The 23,521-nt window shown below is 40.4% G+C and overlaps 1 protein-coding gene across 3 annotated transcripts in view; it reads left to right on the top strand.

Annotated features, from left to right (window-relative positions):
* ADAMTSL3 (ADAMTS like 3) overlaps positions 1-23,521 on the top strand; it is a 277,770-nt gene that overhangs the window by 249,136 nt on the left and 5,113 nt on the right. For 2 of the 3 annotated variants that reach the window (XM_032790644.2, XM_075069664.1), the window contains exons 24-28: positions 8,839-9,021; positions 11,152-11,271; positions 12,594-12,806; positions 16,925-17,108; positions 22,042-22,246. In XM_032790644.2, the coding sequence (XP_032646535.1) occupies positions 8,839-9,021; positions 11,152-11,271; positions 12,594-12,806; positions 16,925-17,108; positions 22,042-22,246 (905 nt within the window). The remainder of the gene's footprint in view (positions 1-8,838; positions 9,022-11,151; positions 11,272-12,593; positions 12,807-16,924; positions 17,109-22,041; positions 22,247-23,521) is intronic. The other variant, XM_075069665.1, reaches the window with a different exon arrangement.

Here is a 23,521-nt window from a genome sequence, read left to right on the forward strand (position 1 = left end):
CTCATCTGACTGGTAAGACTGTAGGTATGACTTTGCTTTGTCCAGTTGTTCCATTGCTCCAGATATATCAAGGTCAACACCTTGGAGTCTCTTGCTTACAACATTTATTTCAAACAGTATGTCATGCCACAACACTAAGCCACACAGAAATTTGAAGTTATGTATGTTTCTGGTGATTCCATTTCCCTCTGCCACTGTTCTCCCATGAACAGTTCCTGTCATAGCATTATCCTCCATAATGGCAACTATGGCATCATCTATCTTCCCAATTTGGTGTTTGATAGGCTTTATCCTCCACTGACTTTTCCATCATGTGGCACTCAGTGGTTCAGTGTCAGAGAGGATGTTCCCAGATGTTGCTTCAAAATTTGCCATCGATGAGTTGATGCAGAGAAAAATACATAGATGCTTTGAATTACATTAAAAAATTCAGCAGCCTCACTAGAAGCTGATGCTGCATCACTGACCACCAAGTTCAATGAATGAGAACTGCATGGGACAAAAAAAAGCTCAAGGGTTTAACTCTCGGATCCATGTCTGCACTCCTCTGTTCTTTCCTCTCATGTTGGCACCATTATCGTAGCCCTGACCTCTCATCATGTCTTATCGCAATTCCTGTATCTTCCAGCTTTTTAAGAAGCACATTTGTCATACCAGCTCCTGTAGTATCATCAATGTCAATAAATTCTAGAAAATGCTCTCTGACAGTCACCATTGCAGGGACATTTTCACTAGGTTCTGTTGTTGTTACAAAACACACCATTAAAGTCATTTGTTCCATATGGCTGATGTCAGGTGTGCAGTCCAGAATAACAGAGTAATATCTTGCTGACTTCAGATCTGCCACAATCTTCTGTTTGACTTTTGTTGCCAGTAACTGTATGATCTCATTTTGAATTGTTTTTCCAAGGTAGTGGTGTGTGTACATTTCTTGGGTGGTGACTCTTCTTAGATGCTCCTGGAGTACAGCATCAAACTCAGCCATCAGCTCCACAATTTTAAGGAAGTTTCCATTGTTTGGCACATACAGCTGATCTGAAGTGCCACACAGTGCTAGGTTTTGGGTAGCAAGCATTCTCACAATGGCAATGAGCCTTTTCAGAACATTTTGCCAGTAAAGAGACTCTGATGCAATCTTCTCTTGATGATCATCTATGTGTGGCCTTTAACCTTAGTCTCATCTCAAGCTCTTTCCACCTATGGAATGCTCTCTGGTGATTTGCTGCCTTCTCATGGCATGCCAGATTTCTAGCCAGATTTTTCCAGTCCTTTGTTCCTGTAGAACCAATGTGGCTGAACATTAGACTGGAAGAGTTTGCAACAAAAACAGTATGCAGCATTCTGGGTTTTTGAGTACATAAGCCATGGCCTCTCCACTTTGTCACCATTGGGATTTCACGCCAGTAATGTGTTGGATGGAAACTTCTATTTTCATTGTCTTTGGGGGAACATGAAGTTTTTCACTTGCTGTGGCCCATGCAGTACAAGGAAGTCCCTCAGGCTACTGCTCAAGTGGGTCCACAGTCCTGGATCATCTAGACTTAAGGAACTAAACTCAGCAGCAGCTGTTTCTTGCGCCTCCACCACACTCTTCTCTGATCTACACTTTTCTTCAGGAATGTGCATGGTTACATCCATTTGAGATGGAGATATGGATGCTGCAGTAGCTGCCAGGTCACCTGCACTCTGACTAACTGGAAGATCAGGCATCTCCTCACCACTCACATCCTCACTGGGGCCAGAAGGCTCACTGTGAACATTTGTGTCTATGTATCTCAGGAGAGCTCCTTCCTGCTTAGATAGAAAAGCTTCCTTTGCTTTTCTTTCTTTTTCTGAATGCTGCCCCAGAGGGGCGTTTTCTTCTTTCACTCATGACTGCTGTTCTGTGCCAGCTATAGTGGCTCTCAACACTCAGTTGAAGGGGACAAATAAGCAGGCTGGTAGCAGGGCCTGAGTGAGGGAAGATATCAGCATCTTAAGGGCCTAACTGGCTCCTACTACTTCAGTTGACTGCCTGTTCTCCTCAAGTGGGTTCAGGGAAGCAGCAGGAACAGGAAGCTCCCCTGAGAAGCTGGTGTTAATCAGTCCAGGCTCCTGGGGGTGCTAGAGAGGTACATAGAGGCTCCTCCTCCTCTCTCTCCCTGCAGCTCCTGCTGCTTTCTGTTATTCACTCTCACTTTTTCTCCTGCCTGCCTGTTATGTCTCTTGTGCCCTCCTTCCTCCAGCATAGCACTCCACCATCTCTGTGCATCTAGAGCAGAGAAAATACATGTGCACCAGCAGCAGACACAATTTTCTACACTCTGGGTCCTAGTGGTGCCCCCCCCCCCCCCCCGCACAGTCTGGCACCTAAGGCGGCCGGCTCAATTCACCTCATGGTTAGGCCAGCATTGAGAGATTGAGTTCTCGTTGAGTGGCAGCTAGAGAGCCAAAAGGTGGTGCCGATTCTGCTCCTTGTGAAGTCAGTGCTAACTTGCAATGAACTTCAATAGAATCAATTATTGGGTCTGTAGAAGGTTTGTGACCCAGCATTGCTCCCTATGAGATAATTCACGTGAGTACAGAAGGATTTAAGTCACTTCTGCTAGAGAGAAGAATGTTTGAAATGAGCTCAAAAAATTTATTAGAAATAAAAGTTGGACTCTGCTGTAGATATGTGTTTGTAGGATAAGCAATATTCAGGTGACTTTCATGGAATAAGTTACTGAGCCATAGTATTTTCCTCCTAAAGAAGATACACTAGCTTAGCTTCTAAAGTTAAGTAAACTTTTGGAAAAATAAAGTGTTCAGCAAAACGTGATTTGTGCCAGCACAATTCTGCCTTGCTCTTGAATGGGAAATACAGGATACTTTATGAGACTCTACATGACTGGGGGAAAAAGTTCTTAAGAAATATCTAATTTTTTAGAGTAACCATTTAGTAGGCCAAGATTTTTATAGCATGTAATAATTCATAGGGCTTTCAAGGTTGGAGGAAATTTGTTTTAGAATACTGAATATTGTAAGGATACCCTATAGTGTAGACTTTTTTTAAAATCCTTGTTTCACAGTCTCTCCAGAGCTGGAATATTTTTCCATAATATTTGCTGTCCCAAGGTCACTCGTAGAAAATAACTTTCTTTTTCCTCCATGGAACATTGAGTGTTTTAGAACTGCTCTGGTGCTGGTGGAAAGTAACCTCTGTTTGATGTCAGAGAAATAGATTAAACTTTAAAATTGATTTTATAGCTCCTTAGGTCTATAGCAGATAGTTTTAACATCCATTTAGATCCATTGCAGGATTAAAATTCTGATTTTAAAGTTGTAAAGATTACTTTAAAACCTAATCAGGCCCCCGTTCAGGAAATCATCTCTGTTCAGGAAGGGCAGTAATGCACATGCTGAACTTTTAGCATGTGCTTAATTGCTTTCCTAATAGGGATGGATTTAATCATGTGTTTATGTGGTTTCTTCAACTGAAGCCATAGGGTGTGATGACAAAACTCCCATTGACATCCGTGGGAACTGGATTGTGCCCAGAGTTGCAAAACCTTGTGATTGTTTAGGGAAGGTTAGACACCTATGGGTTTGTTCCTCAGTTGCACTGATCCCAGGGAGGGTGACTGCATGCTACTTTTCTGCCTCCCTTAATTCTGGGATTGGCTGGCAGTCAAACTAGCCCTCAGCATAAATTAAAGCAGTCACAGGGCCGTGGATTCAAAAAGATAGCAGTGTAGCCTAGGGTAGCATTGGTGGTGACTCAGGTTAGCAGCACAAATATGTACCCAACAGGTCCAGGCAAGTTTGCACTCAGTAGCTAGCCTGAGCTGCTACACATGCTACCCCCAGCTGCAGGGCTATTTTTAGCATGCTAGCTTGAGCAGAACTAGCACATGTCTGTCTGCTCAAGCTGCAAAGCATGCTTTGATCTGCAGTGCAGACATACCCTTACACTAAGTACATTTTACATCATTCTGGGAATGTAAAAAGGCCCTAAAACGTGAGTAAATATAATTTATGCTTTTTTAAAAGCCCAGTTAATGGCCCTTCATGGAAATAAGAATCAGATCCACAGGGTGAAATTCACTCCTGTGCAGAGGGCTAGGTACCACTTAAGTCCTACTTCAGTAAATAGGATTAAATAACATTTTGGCTTCTGTTCAGTTTGTCACTGCTAAGAGGGAAAACCTCTACATAGTCCTATTACTAGTTTGGCAAAGAAACCTTGTTAATATTTATAATAACTTTTAACGCTTATTTACATGAGCTTTTAAAGGGTAAAACACAAGCCTTAACTATTCTTTCTTAGGGAAGGCAGCTCTTGATTTCTATGCCGTGGTGCGTACCACATCCTGAGTATGTGAATAAGTCCTCTGATTCAGTGCTTCTTAAAGTTGTACTGTAAAAGCCCTGTCACAGGAGGAATGGGAGAAAACAGCATGCCTTGCCCCAGCTGTTCACAAGATCTGATGATAGTTCGTTATGCAGCAAAAAAACCCAAAAATAAAAATAAAAGCAATATCTCAGCTCATTAGTATTAAATACGGGGTAGTTTTTAAAGCCAAATTAGATGGAAGCTACGTAATGAAAGGCTAATCAACAAAAGTGTAAAAATGAGGTTTGTGAATCGGCTCTGGCGCTGTGTGTAATCTTGAGAGAAAGGGATGTATGTGAAGCACTGCTGAATGTGCAAAAGGTAAATGCACTTCTAAAAATAGTTTTTCTAGAGTATTTTCCAAAAGTCAGAGTTTCTGCTGATAGGAATTTGAGAAATGACAGTGTGTGCAAGAACTCAGTGTTTTGTATGAGAGTCTGGGCAGAAACAGATCTGTCATTGGAAGCATGAGCATACAGATAAACTGAATGGGTGCGAAACAGCTTGAAATGTGCATGCTTCCATGTCCAAGAGCAAAGAGTGGCCAGGGGACCCTATGAAAAGCTAAAGGAGAAGCTGTTGCTTTATGGTTTTCTTTTGCCTCTTTGTTTCTTTAATCCATCTGTAGGATGAATATCTCCAGACCTTAAAGCACCATACAGTAAAAAACAATTTCTGGACAGACGGCTTCAAGTCTCTGGATACACGTCTCATAAGGCACAGCCTGGAAGGCTTTACGCCACCTTTATGCTTCCCAGATTCTGGGCTGCTCCGAGGAATGGACTATGGGGCTGCTTTAATTTACAGCAACCTGACATGGCTGCCTCTGGGCTGCTCTGAATGGTGGAACACAGCAGCATACATTGCCCTGCCCTGCTCTGCCCCATAGTCTCTGTTCACTGCCAGAATAGTGTGACAGAGTGATTTCAGGGTTTGGAAACTAGAGCCTGGGCTCTGGCCTGAGCCCAGAAGTCTACATAGCAATGAAACAGTCCCACCCCGCCAGCCCCACGAGCCTGGGGGGTCACAGGCCAGTCACATGTTTTTCTTTGCTGTGTAGATATACCCTAAGGCAATGATTCTCAACCTTTTTACTACTGTAGGCCACATATGCAGCTCTCTGTGTTATTTGAGTCACATCCACACACGATATAGACTACCTGTATGGCCCTGAGGATGTCTCATGGGCCATAGCTGTGTGCTGACTGAGCCACAAGCAGCCCGTAGGTTGAGACCCACTGCCCTAAGGGAATGCCTTTACTGCAGTTAGTTTGGCTGTAATTCAGGAGCTGCCACTCAGTGTTTAAAAGAAGAACTAGAAAGACAGCTCAAGGGCAAATCCAACCATCTTTAACCAAATAGCCCAGTAGCCCTCAGCCCCACTCACAAAAGGATCATTTTTCAGTTAATAAGAAGATGGGGAGGGGAATCAAATGCCAAGACTAGGGTAAGAGCCCCAAAATGGTCACAAGGAGGCCAACTGAACTAAATGTAATGTAAACCCACTCTGTATCAGACGTAAGCTTAATTATTATCAATTTCTAGATAAAAACACAACATGCATGCAAGTATCTATCAGTAATTTTAAGGTAAAATACATTATAGGGATGTTGCAGTTATCTGCAAAACATATATTATCATCCCAGGAAACTCAGAGTTAGCGTTAAGCTTAAAAGAAATCCAAACATATTGAGGCATGGAAATGAATTGTAAAGGAATTCAAACAACCTCAACTCTGCACTGTAGTGATACCAGGCAATAATCCTACAATTATGATTAAAGCATAATAGTGTTTGTTGTTCCAGATTAGATTAAATTTTTAAAGACGTTAGATTTTTTTTCCCTCATGGTGACGCTACATAGCAGATTTAAGGGTAACTCTGTATTTCTATTGAGGATAAACTGCAAAACAGCCATGTGCAGTTCTGTTTACTTCTTAGCTCCATCCTCCTTGTGAGGGGCAGGGTTTGAAAAATCAATGCTTCAATCTTTATTCACTTGAGGAACTCCCAGCATGGGCGGTACTGCTTGCTAGACTTCGCCGAGCAGAAATTCACAGAGGCTGTTGAAGCAGAAAGAAAGATTATTTACTAATAATTCCAATTGACTTACAAAGCAGGTGTAAGAGGTGGCGGGGTTTGGGACCTGCAGGGAGAGGCAGGACTGTTCTTCAGATTCCTTGTTTATTCTGGAGCCCAGGCCAGGAGAGCTCACTAGCTCCAGTACAGGCCCTAAAAGGCTTAGATTTATGGCTTGGGCTCTAAAACCCACCGCCCTCCCTAGGCTTCAAAGCCCACGCTGCAACAAATCCACAGCTATTTTTAGCGCGGTAGCCCAAGTCTGTTAACCTGGGTCTGAGACTTGCTGCTGCAGGCTACCACTCTATGTAGATGTCCCCAAAGAGGGTCAGAAAGAACAAGGAGCAGGGACAGAGCTACCTCACAGGAAGAAACCCTAGGAATACGACAACCTTGTAAGAAAGCTTAGACTGTGCTTTGTGGTTTATATTTTATTTAAATTAAGAATACAGATAAATCCTAGGAATTGGGTACATTTTGGACTATGTTAGTGTGTGTATGTGTGTGTGCGCGCATGCTGTGTTGAGAACAGCGTCCCAAATAACAAGTTATCGAACAAATAACACTATCTCTGATGTAAACTGGCCCATTACTCTCTGAGAAGGATTCATGTTAGCCAGAAAGTTTGGGTTAATTACAAAAGAGACTTTTAAAACAAGAGCTCTTCTTAATCCCAGCAGGATTTCTCAAAATGGTATAAAGCTTCTTCTGAAAAAGTTGAAAGATAACTTCTGATTTTGGACTCTTGTGCACACTACAGACCAGAGCTTGTTTTGTACTATTTTGTTCAGTGGTACACAATCTTCTGAACCTAAAAACACTTTTACTAGTTGCTAAATTGTCTAGTTTAAATCTTTGATAATGTGGTAGGGTGTTTCTGTATGGAGGCTTTCTAGACAAATTGGTGTGAGGAACATTTCCCTTCAGTGAAATAACTGAATCCTAAAAATATATCTGGTTCCTATTATCCTGAAGGGAAAATGAGAGATGTGCATTGAAAGTACTAAGCCAGTGATTGAATTGTTAAAGTTCTTCTTAAGGGCCATTCCACATCATGAAGACATAATCTGTAATGCAATACCACACAATGATCTGTAAAGAAAGGGGACTGAATTAGCATTCAATATGGTTAATATTTCCAAATGTCCCACATAATCAGGTAGGTCCACCCATTATAATATCCTTAAATGACCGATGATAAGTGTTTTTAGGCAAGAATACACTGTGCAGAGGACAATTTGGCTTTTTTTTTCCATGCCTGCTTCATATGTATCATGCATAGTGCCCCTCTCGGGTTGGCCATCGTGCCAGATATGACAGAGTGATTCAGTGTGGTTTCAGTGGACCTTTGGGACCTCAGAAGAATGCCCCTGATTCAGCAGCTGGCATGAAGGGCCAGCAATAAAGTGTTTTTAATGTGCTGGCATTAATGGCTTGCAAAATTTCCATTTAAAGGCAGATGTTTGGGGATAAGAGCAAATTTAGAAAGCATCCAGTATTGATAATGCTTTTTGATTGACAAACATCACTCCTTTAGAAGAAAAAAATATTCATAGTTTGACACATGAGGTGTCAAGTATCAGACAAGAGTGAATTCTTGGAAGTTAATGGTTATAATAGCAAAGATGACAGAATTTTAATTAAAAAGCAACTAGAATACAGTTAGCCTTCTGCAGCACAACAAATAAGAGTGTTAATGACTGAGACTCTGTGTCAGACTGTTCCCCTCTCTATGCCTTCACGTGCTGCTGATACAAGTGATCTCTGCAGCTCCTGTCATATGGAAACAGCCTTCTTGTATTCTTGGCACACATTGACCTTATCTATTCTCAGACCTCATGTGCATATTTCCCCCGAGGTATATACTATGCTCCCTAATTACTCTCTTTCTCTGCTTTTGTTTTAAGGATTTTGTAACTTTATTTTATCCTGTGATGTGTTTGTATAAAGGATGCTATTCGAAATAAGGACCTGATCCTGAAAGCCTTTACATGAGTTGTCCTTATTCATGTGAGCAGTCTCATGTTATCCAGTGTGATAAATCACTCGAACATTGAGCTAGAGCTTAGGCCCTTAAATTGTAATATATTACTTTCTGAGGATTGACAGTCATTTGTAAAGCCATTGTGTTAGCTTCCCACAGAGTGCTTAACCTTTTATCACTGCTCTGCGCTGAAGTACTGCTAGAACTGAGAATTATAAATGAGAACTACCCATTTGAGGATATTTTGTTGTGAATGCAAAAATGTGCTTATTTTATTAAAACTGCTGTTGTTTTATTGCGCTGTCTGAAAAATGACATTAGAACTCAAGGCACTCCATACTACAATGATGGGCAGCAGTGCAAAAGATAAAACCCAAGATTTATATAAGGTGGTCAGCATTTTTATTATTTGCCTTTTTAAGGTGTTCCCCAACCGAAAGTAACTTGGCTTAAGAAGAAAGAATTGTTTCGTAGAGATTCTTTCTTGCTTTTGAATGGGTCCTTATTTCTGCAGAATGTTTCATTTGAAAATGCAGGAACATATACTTGCACAGCAACCAGTGCTCTTGGAAAAGCAGTAGCCACATCTGTCCTTCACTTATTCGGTAAGTGTAAAATCGTGGTTCATCATTCATAAGCAATGACAAACCATTTTGGTTATAAAGTGTTGTTCTTAGAATGGATAGGGATGTGTTTGGAGAAATAGTTAATCCTCTAATTGACATGGGTTTAGAATTTCCTGATGGAACCTGGCCCTTTGAAGTATGTTTTTCATTCCATACTGTCAGTTTATGCTAATTTTGAGCACAGAGAATTTGAGTTCTGATGTCTCTCTCTTGGGCTCCATCCACTTGCCACTGGGCAACTGTGCCATCTTCTTGGCAACAGCCAATAGCCTTTAAGCAAGAGACCTGGGTCTTCTAGAGCCTTGTTGACACTCTGTAACAGATAAATCTAGATTAAAGAATGCATGGTGCTTTCACCTGGAGAGAGAGGGCAGGGTTTACAAGGAAATCCAGAGCAATCCACTTACCCTAGTGGGAGTTGTACTTCTAATCTCAGAGGGCAGTAAAACATACACAAGTGAAGAATAAAATTACAGAACATGGGCAGCCCACCCTGAATGTTTTTATTTACCCTAGTAAAGGGTAAGAAGCTGAAAATGAAAAACTAAAAATGTCTGGTTAATCTACTCTACTGTAAATAGATTAGTCATGTAAAATCCCACAATGCAACCTTGACCCCCAAGTATCCCCAGTGAATGGATCTTCCATCTGTAAAGACTAACTCCCCAAACACTTTGTGCTAGCTAAACATGCTGAGTTCTATTACAAACCCTCACTGTTAAGCACACAAACATTAGCTGGCTCATAGATGATGGGGCCTATTTCCGCAGGTAAGAAATTTGGGGGGATATGCGTCTCTTTGTAAGAGTGAGGGTGTGGAGCCTACTATAAACAGTGGCAATAAGATACACTCATGGCTTCCAGCTTCCTGGCTGAAGCAGAGGAGCCAGATGCTTCTGAGGAGGGCAGCGTAATTAAAGATGTGTCATAGAACTGCTGGTCAGAGCCTGAACTTTATTTCTGGTCCCAGTCACCTGACACTGATTTAAGTGAATCTGAAGTAGGTAGTAGGGGCCAAATCCTCCAATTCTTAGTCTATGCTCAAGCAAAACTCCCACTGATTTCAATGGGGAGGAAGTTTTGTCAGTCAGGACTTGAGGACTGGGCTATATTGGGACTTTGAAGCTTCTACCTATTTTAGAGGGGCCATGAATGATCAGGAGCCCCGCAGAGCATTGTAGGTCAGGCAGTGGTCTTCCCTCTCTCTGGCAAGTTATGTGGCAGCACTATATATATAGTCTTTATACTCGATTTGACTGGCCACTACTGAGGAGGGATGGAAATGAGTGCACTCTGTCTCCTCTTTATGTCAGTGCAGGGTTAGTCACAGTCATCTGTATATACCACCATGCACACAAATGCACCAGATGCTTCCTTGTTACTGTACGTAATAAAAAATGCAGAAGAGTTCAATTAATTGGAGCAAGCCTGAGAAAGTAGTAAAAAAGCAACAAAAGACCTAAACCACAGGAGAAGGCAGGATCCTGTATAATATGTACATTCACTAAAAATAAACTTTGACAAAATGGTAAGAACGATGTGTATTGACAGATTGACCATGTTTTTGGCAGTTATTCTGGCATTAATGTGAAAAAAGAAGTTACTATAGTGACAGGCATATAATTTCATCCATATTATGCAATCTCTACCATGCAGAGCAGATTTTTAAGAGATTTCTTTTTATTATTTTAGCAATTTGTCACATTTCCATCAGAAGGAAGAAAGGAGTTGAGCTGGCTCCAAAGAGAGAGTTTTAAAAAATTGCTTCATATGAATGTCTGATAATGAAATGATAAATGACATTGTCATGAGAAACAGTAAACAAGGCCAAAGTTTTGGTAAATTTTTTATTACAGTAGAAGGGTAACAGGGTTGTTTTGTTAAAAGATGAAATTTTGAATGAGGGTCAGTAACAAATGTTACTCTGAAAAACCTTTTAAAGAAAGAGATGTTTTTTGTGTTCTGGTGCATTAATGTACAAGATGATGATCCTAAAGAGTTCCAAAATACTGTAATTCTTCTGTTTCATAAATAGAACATTGGACAATTTGATCAAAATCGTCCTTGTAAATATCTTTTTATCTAGTATTATAATGCATTGTTTTCCAGAACAAAAGTTTCCAGAGACTAACACTGTATCAACAAAAGGTAGCAGGAGGAAGCGTGTCCTGATGGCATCTGGAATTGGTACAAATATTAGTGTGATACGTGGTGATCTGCTAAGGATAGGTATGTTGCCTTGCCATCATTCTTGTTAGAATTAAAAGTTTTGTTATTAATAATTTTATTTAAATGGAAAGGACATGATTAGGATGGCCCTGCCACAAAGACTAAACCCCGAAGAATATCTATTTTTATCTCTTGAGAAACATCTGCAATCAGGAACTGGAGGATGTCCCGAAACTCTGCCTGGTTACCACACTCTACACTGCCCCAACTGTGGTGCATTGTGATGGAACAAGCAATGGTGCTGTGTTATGGTCTTCAGTGAATTCTCCAACATTATCATTAACTGCTGTTAAAAAATTGTACCATATGACAAACAATGGCGCTAGTAATTCAGGACTTATTTTAAAATTTAAAAATATAGAAACAAACCTGAAGGAGGAGCAATAAATATATAATGGCCATATGAACAATTTTATTTTGTTGGTTCTTAGTTGCTCACAACCATCTTGCTGTTTAGTGTAGTCCTGCATGTAAATATAGCTGTGCCAATATATCATGATTGCATGCTAAACTGATTTATTGTTTTCACTCAGATTTTGTCATTCTGAGGGGTTCACCACATTCGTGCTGAAATATTGAGGGTTCTTCCAATTTTCCTATGGGCCATTATCTTTACTTCTGCATTGGTTTGTCAGAGCCCTGATTTGTTAGCCTTCAGGACATGCTATCTTCTGTCTCAGATTTTTACTGAGGAGGGAGAAAGAAAGAAATGATGGAGTCTAATTTTTATATAAGGAATTGTTCAAAAACTGTTTTAAAATTGGTAACTCTGCGTATCACAAAGTCTATCTAAGTGAATCATCATTGGACTGAATAGTGAAGTTTCTCTTTGAGCTGCCCTTGAAAACTGTGAGAGATCCACCTGGACTGTAAACTTGATTTTGAGTTCTCCATTTCAACTAATATGTCTGTTTCTATAAAGTGGTATGCAGCAACATGTAAGCCACATTTAAACATGGCTCACAGTTTTGGAGTGAAATCCTAACTCTGTCAAAGTCAATGGGAGTTTTACCGTTGACTTCAATGGGGTCAGGATTTCACCTTTGGTTCATAAAGAACGTAATAAACTCTCACTTAAAGTGAAGGGAGAATGTAAATTATTGTGACAAATATACAATAGAGCCATCCACTTTAGCTAAGTGGAAGATAGCTCACCTGGGAGCACTTGAGACTAGTTTTGCCTTACTTCAGACTTCTGTAAATTAATACATACCCCTCTTTTTACTTATACTGCGGGAAGCTTCCACACACCTGTGCACAAATACAAACACAATATATACATTAAACTTAGAAAAAAATACTAAAATGCCATTGATTTCTAGGTTGTCCAGTGCATCCTAATCATGGAAACATGATTCGTTGGTTCTTCAGAAATCGTCCCATTGAGGAAGTTAACGACTTGGTATATAGAGCCTTGGTTGGGGGACGTATCCTAGAGGTGAACACTGTGTCTGGTCAATTTGCTGGACAATATAGATGTCAGACTTCAACTACCATAAAACCATTGTCTGTTTGGGTAAATGTCAAGAAGGAAGGTTTGTTGAAAATTCTATTACAAATTCTTACTTTTTAATATTTCTTCCTAATGTTTTGAGAATTTTATTGCTCTGTTGCAGGGCTCGGCAACCTCTGGCATGCGGCTTGCCAGGGTAAGCATCTGGTGGGCCGGGCCAGTATGTTTACCTGCCGCGTTAGCAGGTTCGGCCGATCGCGGCTCCCACTGGCCGTGATTCGCTGTCCCAGGCCAATGGAGGTGGCGGAAAGCTGCGCCCAGCACATCCCTCACCCGCGCCAGTAGGAGCTACAGTCGACTGAACCTGCCGACGCCGCAGGTAAACAAACTGGCCCGGCCCACCAGGGTGCTTACCCTGGCAAGCCTCATGCCAGAGGTTGCCGACCCCTGGTCTATTGCTTATTTTTACATATAAAGTATTAAGTCCCCAGTTCTGTAAACATTAATGTGTATACTCAACTTTATGTATGTGAGTAGTTCTCTTTCAGTCAGTTAAAGTTAAGCAGGTGCATACATGTTTGCAGGATCAAGGCCTTGAATTTTATGTGAAAGCTCATTTTATTCATTTATTTTATAATATGTTATCAAGAAGCTAAAATAATACTCCTCAATTCAGTGACTTGATATGTTACAGATATTAAATCAGGCCAATCATACACAAACTTCTGCTTCAACAGGCCATATATATTTTCATTGTGATAGTATGTCTGACTAACAAAATGGTCTTTGGGATAAAGATTGAAAATATTAGATGCTTTAGAATGTGTGTGAAAAGTTATTAATTATAATATTAACATTTCATTGGTATTACAATGTTAAATCTATTCCAGCGGTTGCCCTTAAATTTACCAGTTTACCTTTAATAAATAGATAGGGTAACCTCAGTACTGGCAGTTATACTGTACTACTCTGTATTTACTATAGGTCATACCTGGAAAGTACTGCAGCTATCAAGGCAATGTTAATTTTAATTTTTTAAGAGGAACCAGTAAGGCCCTGATCCTGCATTGTGATATGTTCATGAGCCCCATTAGCTTCATTTGGCTGCACAGTGTAAGAATGGGGCCTGAGAGAGAGAGATACCGTACATATGTGCTCCAGGAGAGTAGACCCCATCTGCAAACACTTTATTGTGAAGTTCATAAGTCTTCAATGTGCCCTATAATTCATTCATAATAAATAATAAGAGTAGGGAGTGTGATTTTGAAAAGTGCCTAAGAAATCTAGGTACCCAAGTTCCATTTAAAGTTTCAGAGTTAGGCACCTGCCTCCCTTAGACATTTTTTGAAATTCTCACCCAATAACTCAATATCAGGAGAATTCTAAAGGGATTTTAAAATCAAATGTTTTTGAAAATTGAAAGCAGTTATTTATCATATATCTCATTTACAAGGCCTTATATTTTCAGTTTTTACTGATTTTTTTTTCTAACCAAAAAACCCCAGGGTTTACAAAAGCTATTATACATATTTTTACCAATTTTCACCTGAATTTTGGACCACTCAAGAACATGAGAATACTGATTATGTTAAAAAAGATCCAGTACATTACATTAAGTAAAGGTATGTGTATATGTAGGCATATGTATGTATACATCAGTGCTTAGCTCTTCAAAATAAGAAGGTCTGGAACTTGCCAGACCTGGCTCCCTGCTCCAGAAGGAAAGATGGTGGCTCTATAACCTGAGCAGTCCAAGTAATTCCCGGCTTCCATCTCTCCTTCTAGAGTGGGTTTGAAAGCAGAAGAGGTGGAGAAGGCAGTGTGAGATGGCACCCTTGCGTCCTCCACCTCTTCCATTTCTAGGCCTGCTCTGAAATGAGGGAGAGATGGCAGGTCGGTTATCTGGGCTGCACAGGTTACCAGTCCGCCATCTTTCCTTCTGGAGTCGGGAGCCAAGTCTGGGGATCCCTTGGTCCACCCAGGTTTTCAAGCTGCCGTCTCTCATTCTGGAGTGGGAAGCTGGGTTAGAAGTACTCTTACTTTTCTCCATTTGTTGCTGTTTTATTGTCCTCTGGTCCCCTAATAATTCTGATATTTATGCAGAAAACTGTGACGTTACTTTTTTGCACTGATTTTCACCTGTTTCTAAATTTTTATTATGAACACTGATAAATTCCTTAAGAATTTTAAACAACATAAAAATCGAAAATAAAGGGCCTTGCTCATATTTTACAGATAGCAACATGATTTGGCTTACTGTTTATCGACAAAAGATCAACAGAAGATATAATGTGGGATCCTGCAATCCTTTACTTTGATAAGCATGAGTAGTCCAATGACTGCCACCGGACTATGTATGTGAGTGAGGACTACTTTAGTATGTAAGGGCTTGCAGGATCAGAGCCAGAGTTATCTGATTACTGCAGTGTAGTAATTTTGTATCCATGGTCAAAGTATGGCCTACTGATGACAAATCTGAACTTAAAAGTAAAGTGAAGTATTAATTTATTAAATCTATTAGAAAAATAATATGGAGATATACCTATCTCATAGAACTGGAAGGAACCCTGAAAGGTCATTGAGTCCAGCCCCCTGCCTTCACTAGCAGGACCATGTACTGATTTTGCGCCAGATCCCTCAATGGCCCCTTCAAGGACTGAACTCTCAACCCTGGGTTTAGCAGGCCAATGCTCAAACCACTGAGTGATTCCTGCCCCGCTTACAAGGAGGGTCTCACTCCATGAGTGTGTATGTCATTGAGTTCTGCATATAGTGGAGTTCTGCATATAGATCTAGTTAAGTATATGGCATCTGTTGTCTTTTATGGGCCTGCATTTTGTTTGTTTACCAATACATTTCATATTGATATTGGTTGGTATTTTTATTGGGGATTTTTTTCCAATCATGAGCTTTGATTTTGAGAATTGCACATATAGATGGTTCATCATTTATATATCCAAACCTTTTTAAAAATGCAAGGAATTCTTTGGTGGTTTTTGTACAGTAGGCAGCAGTGGCTCCAAGCACCAGCGCTCCAAGTGCATGCTGGGGGCGGCAAGCCGCGGGGGGTGCCCTGCTGGTCCCTGCGAGGGCGGTAGTCAGGCAGCTTTTGGCAGCTTGCCTGCGGGAGGTCCACCGGTCCCGTGGCTTCGTCGACAATTTCGCTGCGGTTACACCGAAGCCGCGGGACCGGGGACCTCCTGCAGGCAAGCCGCCGCAGGTTGCCTGACTGCCATGCTTGGGGTGGCAAAAAAGCTAGAGCCGCTCCTGACAGTAGGCATGCTGAGGACACTGCTGCACTGTGGCATCATAGTTAAACAAACAATACAGTTTCTCCATCACTGTTGCAGCCAGTAAATTTGACCATTTCTGCTTTGATATTATTTTAAGAAACCCAAAAGTAATTAGGAAACACTGAAAAACAATAAGTTAAAGAATGTGCTGTAGGATTAAGGCTGTGGACACAGCTGGTAGCTATCAATTTATTCTTGGTTATTACAGAAAAATCTGACTCCTTCTGTAATCACGTAAAAATCTGTCAACATTGCATAGTACTTCGTCTTTTACCAAGTGTCAAAAACAAAGGGGCGGGACGTAGTGTGTGGAAAGGAAATCATTTGGAATTGTGACCAATATAAGGTCTATAGTTGTTGGAGATGACCAGCCTTTAACATGGTGGGTTCTTTTTTTTTAAAAAAAAAAAATCCTCTTTCATCTTGCCAGATGCTTTAGTGGCTAATTATTTATGCATTAGGTGCATTTTCTATAGTTTATACCAGGCAAGATTTTCTTAAATCTTGAAATTATGCAGGGAGTCTGGAGTAATGATAAGATCCATACAGAATAGGCTCTTTAAAGAACAAGAAGAAACATGGAGAGCATTATTTACAGTTTCCTTTTTTAATGCTCACTGTATAAAGAATGCTAAGAAAGCCTTTAAAGTGTTTCATCAGTTCTGACTGTGAGCAAATTCTGTCCTTCTGCACACACACTGATCCTATTGACTTCCTTGGGAGTTTCATATGCTTACCTGAAGGCAGAATTTGACCTTACATGTTAGACAAGATTTTTTTCCACAAAGATCGTGGTAGCTATCTATCTTACAGAAACTGCTGTATCACAAATACATTTGCTACACAATTACTATCTATAATGGATTCTCACTCTAATTTTCATTTGCATTTCTTCTCCTACTGACAGACTATAAATGGGAATATGCTGAGTGGAGTCCTTGCTCTGCTACCTGTGGGAATTCAGGAACCCACTTCAGAAGGCTGCAGTGTGTGAATTCTGAAGAACAAAAAGTGAATGAATCATTATGTGAAGACCATCAGAAGCCAATGGCTAGTTATCAGTCCTGCAACATACATGACTGCCCTGCCAGGTAAACCCCTTCCTGTTCTGTTTCGATCTGTGTTAATATTTCCTTTTAAAATATGCTTATGAACCCCTGACATTGTTTCCATGTGTTCTACTGTGATTCTGAAATATACTAGCTTTTGTGCAGTGATGCATCCTAAGGCAAGGGAGATGTGAAGAGCTGCCATCAGCAATTACAGGAATACTAATTCTTCTAGAGACAGGGCAGCATTCAGTCTGAATTTTAAGCAACTTGATATTGGAAGAGCATGGTTCAGAGCTCTAAATTTCAAAGTATCTAGCAGAGTGGGGTCATTTTTAACACCAAAGTGGACTCTCAAGATGGAACAGTTTATATTTGTGGATTAGATGGTAAAAGCCTTGTAAAACATTGTTCCTTAAGGAAGTGTTAATGGTAATAAATCAAACAACTGAAATATCCATATACTTGCATATTACTTTTAGATATAGATATAGTTCGGCCATGCATCCTGTCTTAGATAGCCTTGAGACCTTCCCAAAATTTCTGCCAGTTTCCAAGTGGAATGGGGACATTCCCAGGGCTGGCTAATCTGTCCATGACATAGATCGTGTCTAGCACTGCTTGGGTTCACAAGGTGTTTGGAAGAGAGTGGTGCAAGGCGTTCTTTCTCTTCCTTGTGCACTTGCACAGGAGCCAGAGTCTTGGTGTTTGCACTTACAGAGGACAAAGTTAGAGTGTATTTAGCATCAGCAGTGGTGCTGAACAGCGAAGCTTGCCATGGACCATTGTTACACACTGGCTAGCAGAACAGGGTTAATGCAGAGGGGGAATATGTACTGTAACTGCTTATCTGTATGATCTACCTATCGTCTTCCTATAGGATCTATCACAATAGTATCTCAGCCTTTCAGACTGTATTGCAGCTCCCTTTCTGGCATGCAGTTCCTCACCAATCTTGTTGGCCTTCTGGCTAAGTCAACTGCAATGCCTCTGGGGATTGCTCTTGGGACAACATGTCTGTGCACGTGATGCAGACACACCAAAAGCTTTAGCTGTAACTGCCAAGAACTCAACTCCAGTTTTAACATTCACTTCTCACTGCTTGTGAGGAACGTTCCTCCCTGTCAAAGTTCTGTTCCCAGCCTGCAGCAGGAACAGTTGCTGCCACACGAATACAAGCAGTCTGCATCTCCTGTCAGGAAAGGGCGTCTCCTAACTGCCAGCAATGTGAAATTCACAAGGGAGAGAAAACTCATGCACGTGTTGGAGTTGCTGATCATTGGCAAATTGTTGGAGGGAAATGTTAAGTCATTAAGTGACATTGTCCAAAACGTCTGTTAGTCTATAAGGTGCCACAGGATTCTCTGCTGCTTTTGTGGAAGTACAATTGCCAGTACAGGTCTGTCGCAACTTACATGCATTTAACATGCGCGATTTCAGCTTTACGCTGAAGGGCCAGAGTCCGGGGGGTGGGGCGTGGCCTCAAGTGGAAGAGACGTGGCCTCAAGGTTTAAAGGTCCTGGGGCATCAGCTGTGGCTGGGAGTCCCAGGGCCTTTAAGTCACCCAGGTGGCTTCCAGCTGCAAAGGCGGCTGGTAGCCCCTGGGGCGAACTAAAGGGCCTGAGGCTCCAGCCACCGTGAAGCAACGGGCCTGTCATAAGTAGATAGGTAAGGTAAGGGTTAATTTTCTTTTGCCTGTAAAGGGTGAACAAAGGGAACCAAACACCTGACCAGAGGACCAATCAGAGAACTGGATTGTTTAAAAGTCAGGGGCGGGAATTTGTATACTGGGGGTCTTTTTGTTTCCTCGGCTGTAGGTAAACAGTTTTCTTCTACCTCCATCTTATTCAAAGTTCCCTAAACTTGTGAGTACAAAAGAAACAAAGTAAATAGGTGTTATATGCTTTGTGTTGTATTTACATGTATGTGATTTGCTGGACTGGTTTATCGGCTATCTTTTAAATCAGACTGTTATTCATATTTCTTATAAGCAAGAGCCTGTACTGAGTTTTTAATGCAAGTTATTGTTCTGTATTTTCTTTCTTATATATAAAGTTTCTTCTTAAAACTTGTGGAAGTTTCTTTCCTAGTGAGGAAAAGGGAAAGGAATTTTGTGCCCAGACTCTGTTACATCTGTGACAGGCAAAAAGGGGAAGGGAAAAGCCAGGCTGTGGTGTTTTTCCATTGTTCCCAGGGCAGAAACAGGCTCCGGGGAAAGAGAAAGAATCAACTTGTTCTCTTGTGTTGAGGTTTTTCTCTAGCTACAGCTACGAGACCAGGGAGGGTGAATCTCCTGGTGTGTTAGCTGTGATGCTTGTTGATGCCTAACTCGAGGGAGGTAAATACTCTCTTGGTTTCGCATTCAAGAGTGAGTCTAGTCTTGCACCGGCTAACCCAGGGAAGGGGGGAAGCTGGAGAGAGAGAGGGAGACCAGGGTTCTGGGTCTTGGGGACCCCCAGGGAAAGGTTGGGGTGACTCGGGGGTAACTAGAACCCAATAGTCCTAGTTGGTGGCAGCGAGATAGACCCAAGCTGGGTATAAGCTTGGGGAGGTTCACAGTAAGCACCCAGATTTTGTACGCTAAGGTCCAGATTTGGGACAGACGTTTACCACAGGGCCCTTTAAATGCCAGCCCCAGCCTGGCTGTCAAAGCTTCAGGCTGGCATTTAAAGGGCTCCTCCGGGCTCCCTGCCGCTGCGGGGAGCCCAGAGGAGCCCTTTAAAAGCTGCCCCAGCCCTGCCGCCGGAGCTGCGGGACGGATTTAAAAGGCTCGGGGATATAATTTTCAGTATATGTGTTTTTTGCTTTATGTGATAACCGCAGAACGGAACCCTCACATGTGATAAGACTTGCCTGTGTGTTCTAAAACCTTTGTATTCTAAATATATAAAAAACCAAAACATAGTAATAGATAAATATAAGAAGAAATGTATTTATATTTCAATATTGGCAGCCAAAAAACAGATCACTCTAAATTGTGAGTCTGAACTCAAGCCATCCTATAACAAGTGAATTTCCTGCCGATGGAAAAATAGCAATAGTAATTTGAAGGAGTTTGAGGAGCATGGACTCCACTGCAGGCTTTCTTCTGAAATCAGGCCAGTCAACTCAGGTGAAAGAAAGGAGAGAGTAATGTAAATACTTGGGGCATTAATGCTCCTCTAAGGAGAATTCCATATATGTATGTAGTGAACTTGGCATACAGCTTGGCAAACTGTATTAGACTGATCCAAGAGCAATTGCATCAAAATTCTCACAGTTAATTCTTATGACAAAATATACTAATACCTAAGTTCTCTCTGACCTAATATATTCACTAAAGTGCTTTAACTTACTGTTTTACTTGTATTTTGCATAGAATTATTAGAATTTTAGAATATATCTATTACTATGCATATAGTTAATTAGAATTAGAATTTTGCATTTGTTTGCATGAATTGAAATGTTTGTTTCCCTATCTACAGTACTTAATTTTTTCTATATTTATATCGGTATTTTGTATTGGAGAAGAATGAAAATATTTGAGTATATTTCCTTAATAAAAACATTTCCTTTTATAAAATAACCCCCTGTCGCTTACATAAAGAGGGCCTGCTGATCTCTAAGAAATGGGTCTTGCAGCAGCTGCTAGTGACTGGCACAAACTCTTCCTTTTCCTGTTGCCTCCAGTATGGTCACTCACCAGGGAAGGGAAGTAGAAAGCATTTGAACCTTCAACTCCATTCCCCACATAAGTGGCCTGTGCACTGCTGTTAACCCATTGTGCCCCTCCCAGGATGACTCATAGAAGTATATGGAATTTAAATGTAAAGCAAAAGTCATAGGCACTGATTCAGCAAAGCATTTCAGCATATGCTTATCTTTAAGCTCATGCTGAGACTTCAGCATATGCTTAACATGTAGTAAGTACTTGCTGAACTGAGGCCTGACTGACCTATTGTACAAACACTGTAAATTTGTACAGTACTTGAAACAAAACTGAAATGAAGCAAAGAACAGGTATCCCATCCCTAAAGGCAGTAATCCATCCTGAGTGGACAAACTACTCGGCCACAAGGGAACTAGATAATTGCTGATTAGAATAGCATATCCCTCCTATTTTCACAATTATGCTACATGTAATTTCCCAATCCCTATTTTTAGGTTGGATTTAGAAAAATATTAAATAGAATAAATTGAACCACCTCTTGCTTCTTCGGTTGTGCCTGTTGTTCCTAGCTGTTCAGAAAAACACTGAATTATTTAACATATCATCGATAGAAAAATGTTCAGGTCAGTCCTTTATATAACAAGCTCTTTACTGAGCAAATTTTGGTGACCTGTGACACCTGTTACTTTAATTACATTTAGGTCACTACATGTCATCTTATAATATAAGCTGTGAAAGAGAGGGTCTGTTGTCAGTTCTGAAAGAATCTCTTAGATTCATAGATTTTTTTTAAGCCGGAAGGGACCATTATGATCAATGGTGGATTCTCTGTAACTTGAAGTCTTTAAACCGTGATTTGAAGACTTCAATATCTCAGCCAGAGGTTAGGGGTCTATCAGAGGAGTGGGTGGATGAGGTTCTGTGGCCTGCAATGTGCAGGAGGTAAGACTAGATGATCATGATGGTCCCTTCTAACCTTAAAGTCTATGAGTAATTATGTAGCCTGACATCCAGGGTAATACAGGCCAAAGAAATTCACCAACGGTTTCTGCATAAAGTCCATAACTTCTATATAGCATATTTTCTTAAAAGGATGTCTTCTGAAAATCATTCCTATCAGTCCTGGCTCAGAAGAAACATTGCTTAGGAGGTCATAATACTGGCTCATATTTTTCTTATGTTAAGGAGTTGACTTTAGGCAAATGTCTATAACTTGCAGCTGCAATAGTAAGTTCCTGTGGTTTTTATTTTTAGAGAATTTGCTGTGATATACTATTGTGTTTGCATTACTTTCCTATTTACTATCTGTTTATCTTACATCCTCAGATGGGTAACTAGTCCATGGTCTGAGTGCTCTGCTTCTTGTGGTAATGGATTTCGCCAACGACAAGTAACTTGTCAACAAGCAAAAGCAAATGGCACTACATTGATGTTGTCACCAGATGCCTGTGTCAACAAGGATAGTCCACTGGGAAAGAAAATGTGCACAGTTCATTCATGTACAGAGTGGATGATTCAGTCGTGGGGACAGGTAATCTACCCTTTGAAAATCTTGATGGGAAACTCACTGTAAATACAGCTATGTCATCCATACTGCGACCTTCAAATTAATGTTCTAACCTGCATGCTTGGTAGTTCTGTTACTGTTGGAAATCTTTGTAGATATTTCTTCATATTACAGTAGTTAATATTATTTGTTTTGTACCTAGAAGGCCTTAATTGGCATTAGGGTCTGTTGTGCTAGGTGCTGTCCACAGGCATATGGGAAGAGCCGGAAAGGTGTAATTAATGTTAGCTTTCAGACAATGTTTTACAAGTCTTGGCTTCTTTATTTTGCTATGTCTAGTAAGTTTATTTGATCAAAGAAAAGATATTCTGTGGAGATATAGGGTGGGTATATGCAAGTTTTATCTGATAAGTGAGTCCTGCACAGAAAACAAAACATATGCTTTGAATGCCTAACGTTAGCATCACTTCATTTTACAACCTAGTCCATATTTCTCTCCCTCCCTCCCCAATACTGGTACAGTACTTCTATTGCACTTGTACTGGAACCGAAGCCATATCTGTGAAAAGGCAGGTGTGTGGATGTGCTTTAACAGGAGATGACACAATATTTTAACAAGTGGAATTGTGCTTTTTACTTTCATGTTACAAATTGCAAGAGCTTTTGAATTTATGTTTTTTTCAAGAGGACTGGTATGGTGTTTACTACTTGACCTTAATAAACATTTCAGAAATATTTCCCTGAATATTCATGCAAATAAAATGGATTTGAGTTCAGCTATGATTATTTCCCTTTAATGTTCATCTTCAGCAGCTCTTTTAACAAAGGTATTTACCAGAAGAACTTGCTTGAAGAAATGGTTAATTTTAAGTGAATTTTAGAAACTATTTGTAAAATGCAGATTTTGAACTTGTACATGCAAATATTCATACTCAAAGCCTGATTCTAAGTGATACATATAACCAGTCATGAAATAGATTCTGTTCCATGTGCCCAATCAAAATTAACAAATACAGTTTGAATTTTAAATATCAAATACTCATGAGAAACTGCTTGTGAACAATCTACAGACCAAGAATTATTGGCAAATAATTTCAAGTAATAATTTCAAAAGCTTTTCATGAACAAGTCACAAACAAACAAAAAAAAGGATACTTAGGTAAGTTATGTTTTCACTGTGAATTATTTTCTTAGCTCTGTTTACTATAGTATAACAAAGAAACATTTTAATGAACCATGCACTAATATCAAAACAAGCAGGTAACTTACATTTTATGTGGACATACATAAAGATTATAT

The sequence above is a fragment of the Chelonoidis abingdonii genome, chromosome 9 (genome assembly GCF_003597395.2).
Source record: "Chelonoidis abingdonii isolate Lonesome George chromosome 9, CheloAbing_2.0, whole genome shotgun sequence".
Classification (NCBI taxonomy): domain Eukaryota; kingdom Metazoa; phylum Chordata; order Testudines; family Testudinidae; genus Chelonoidis; species Chelonoidis abingdonii.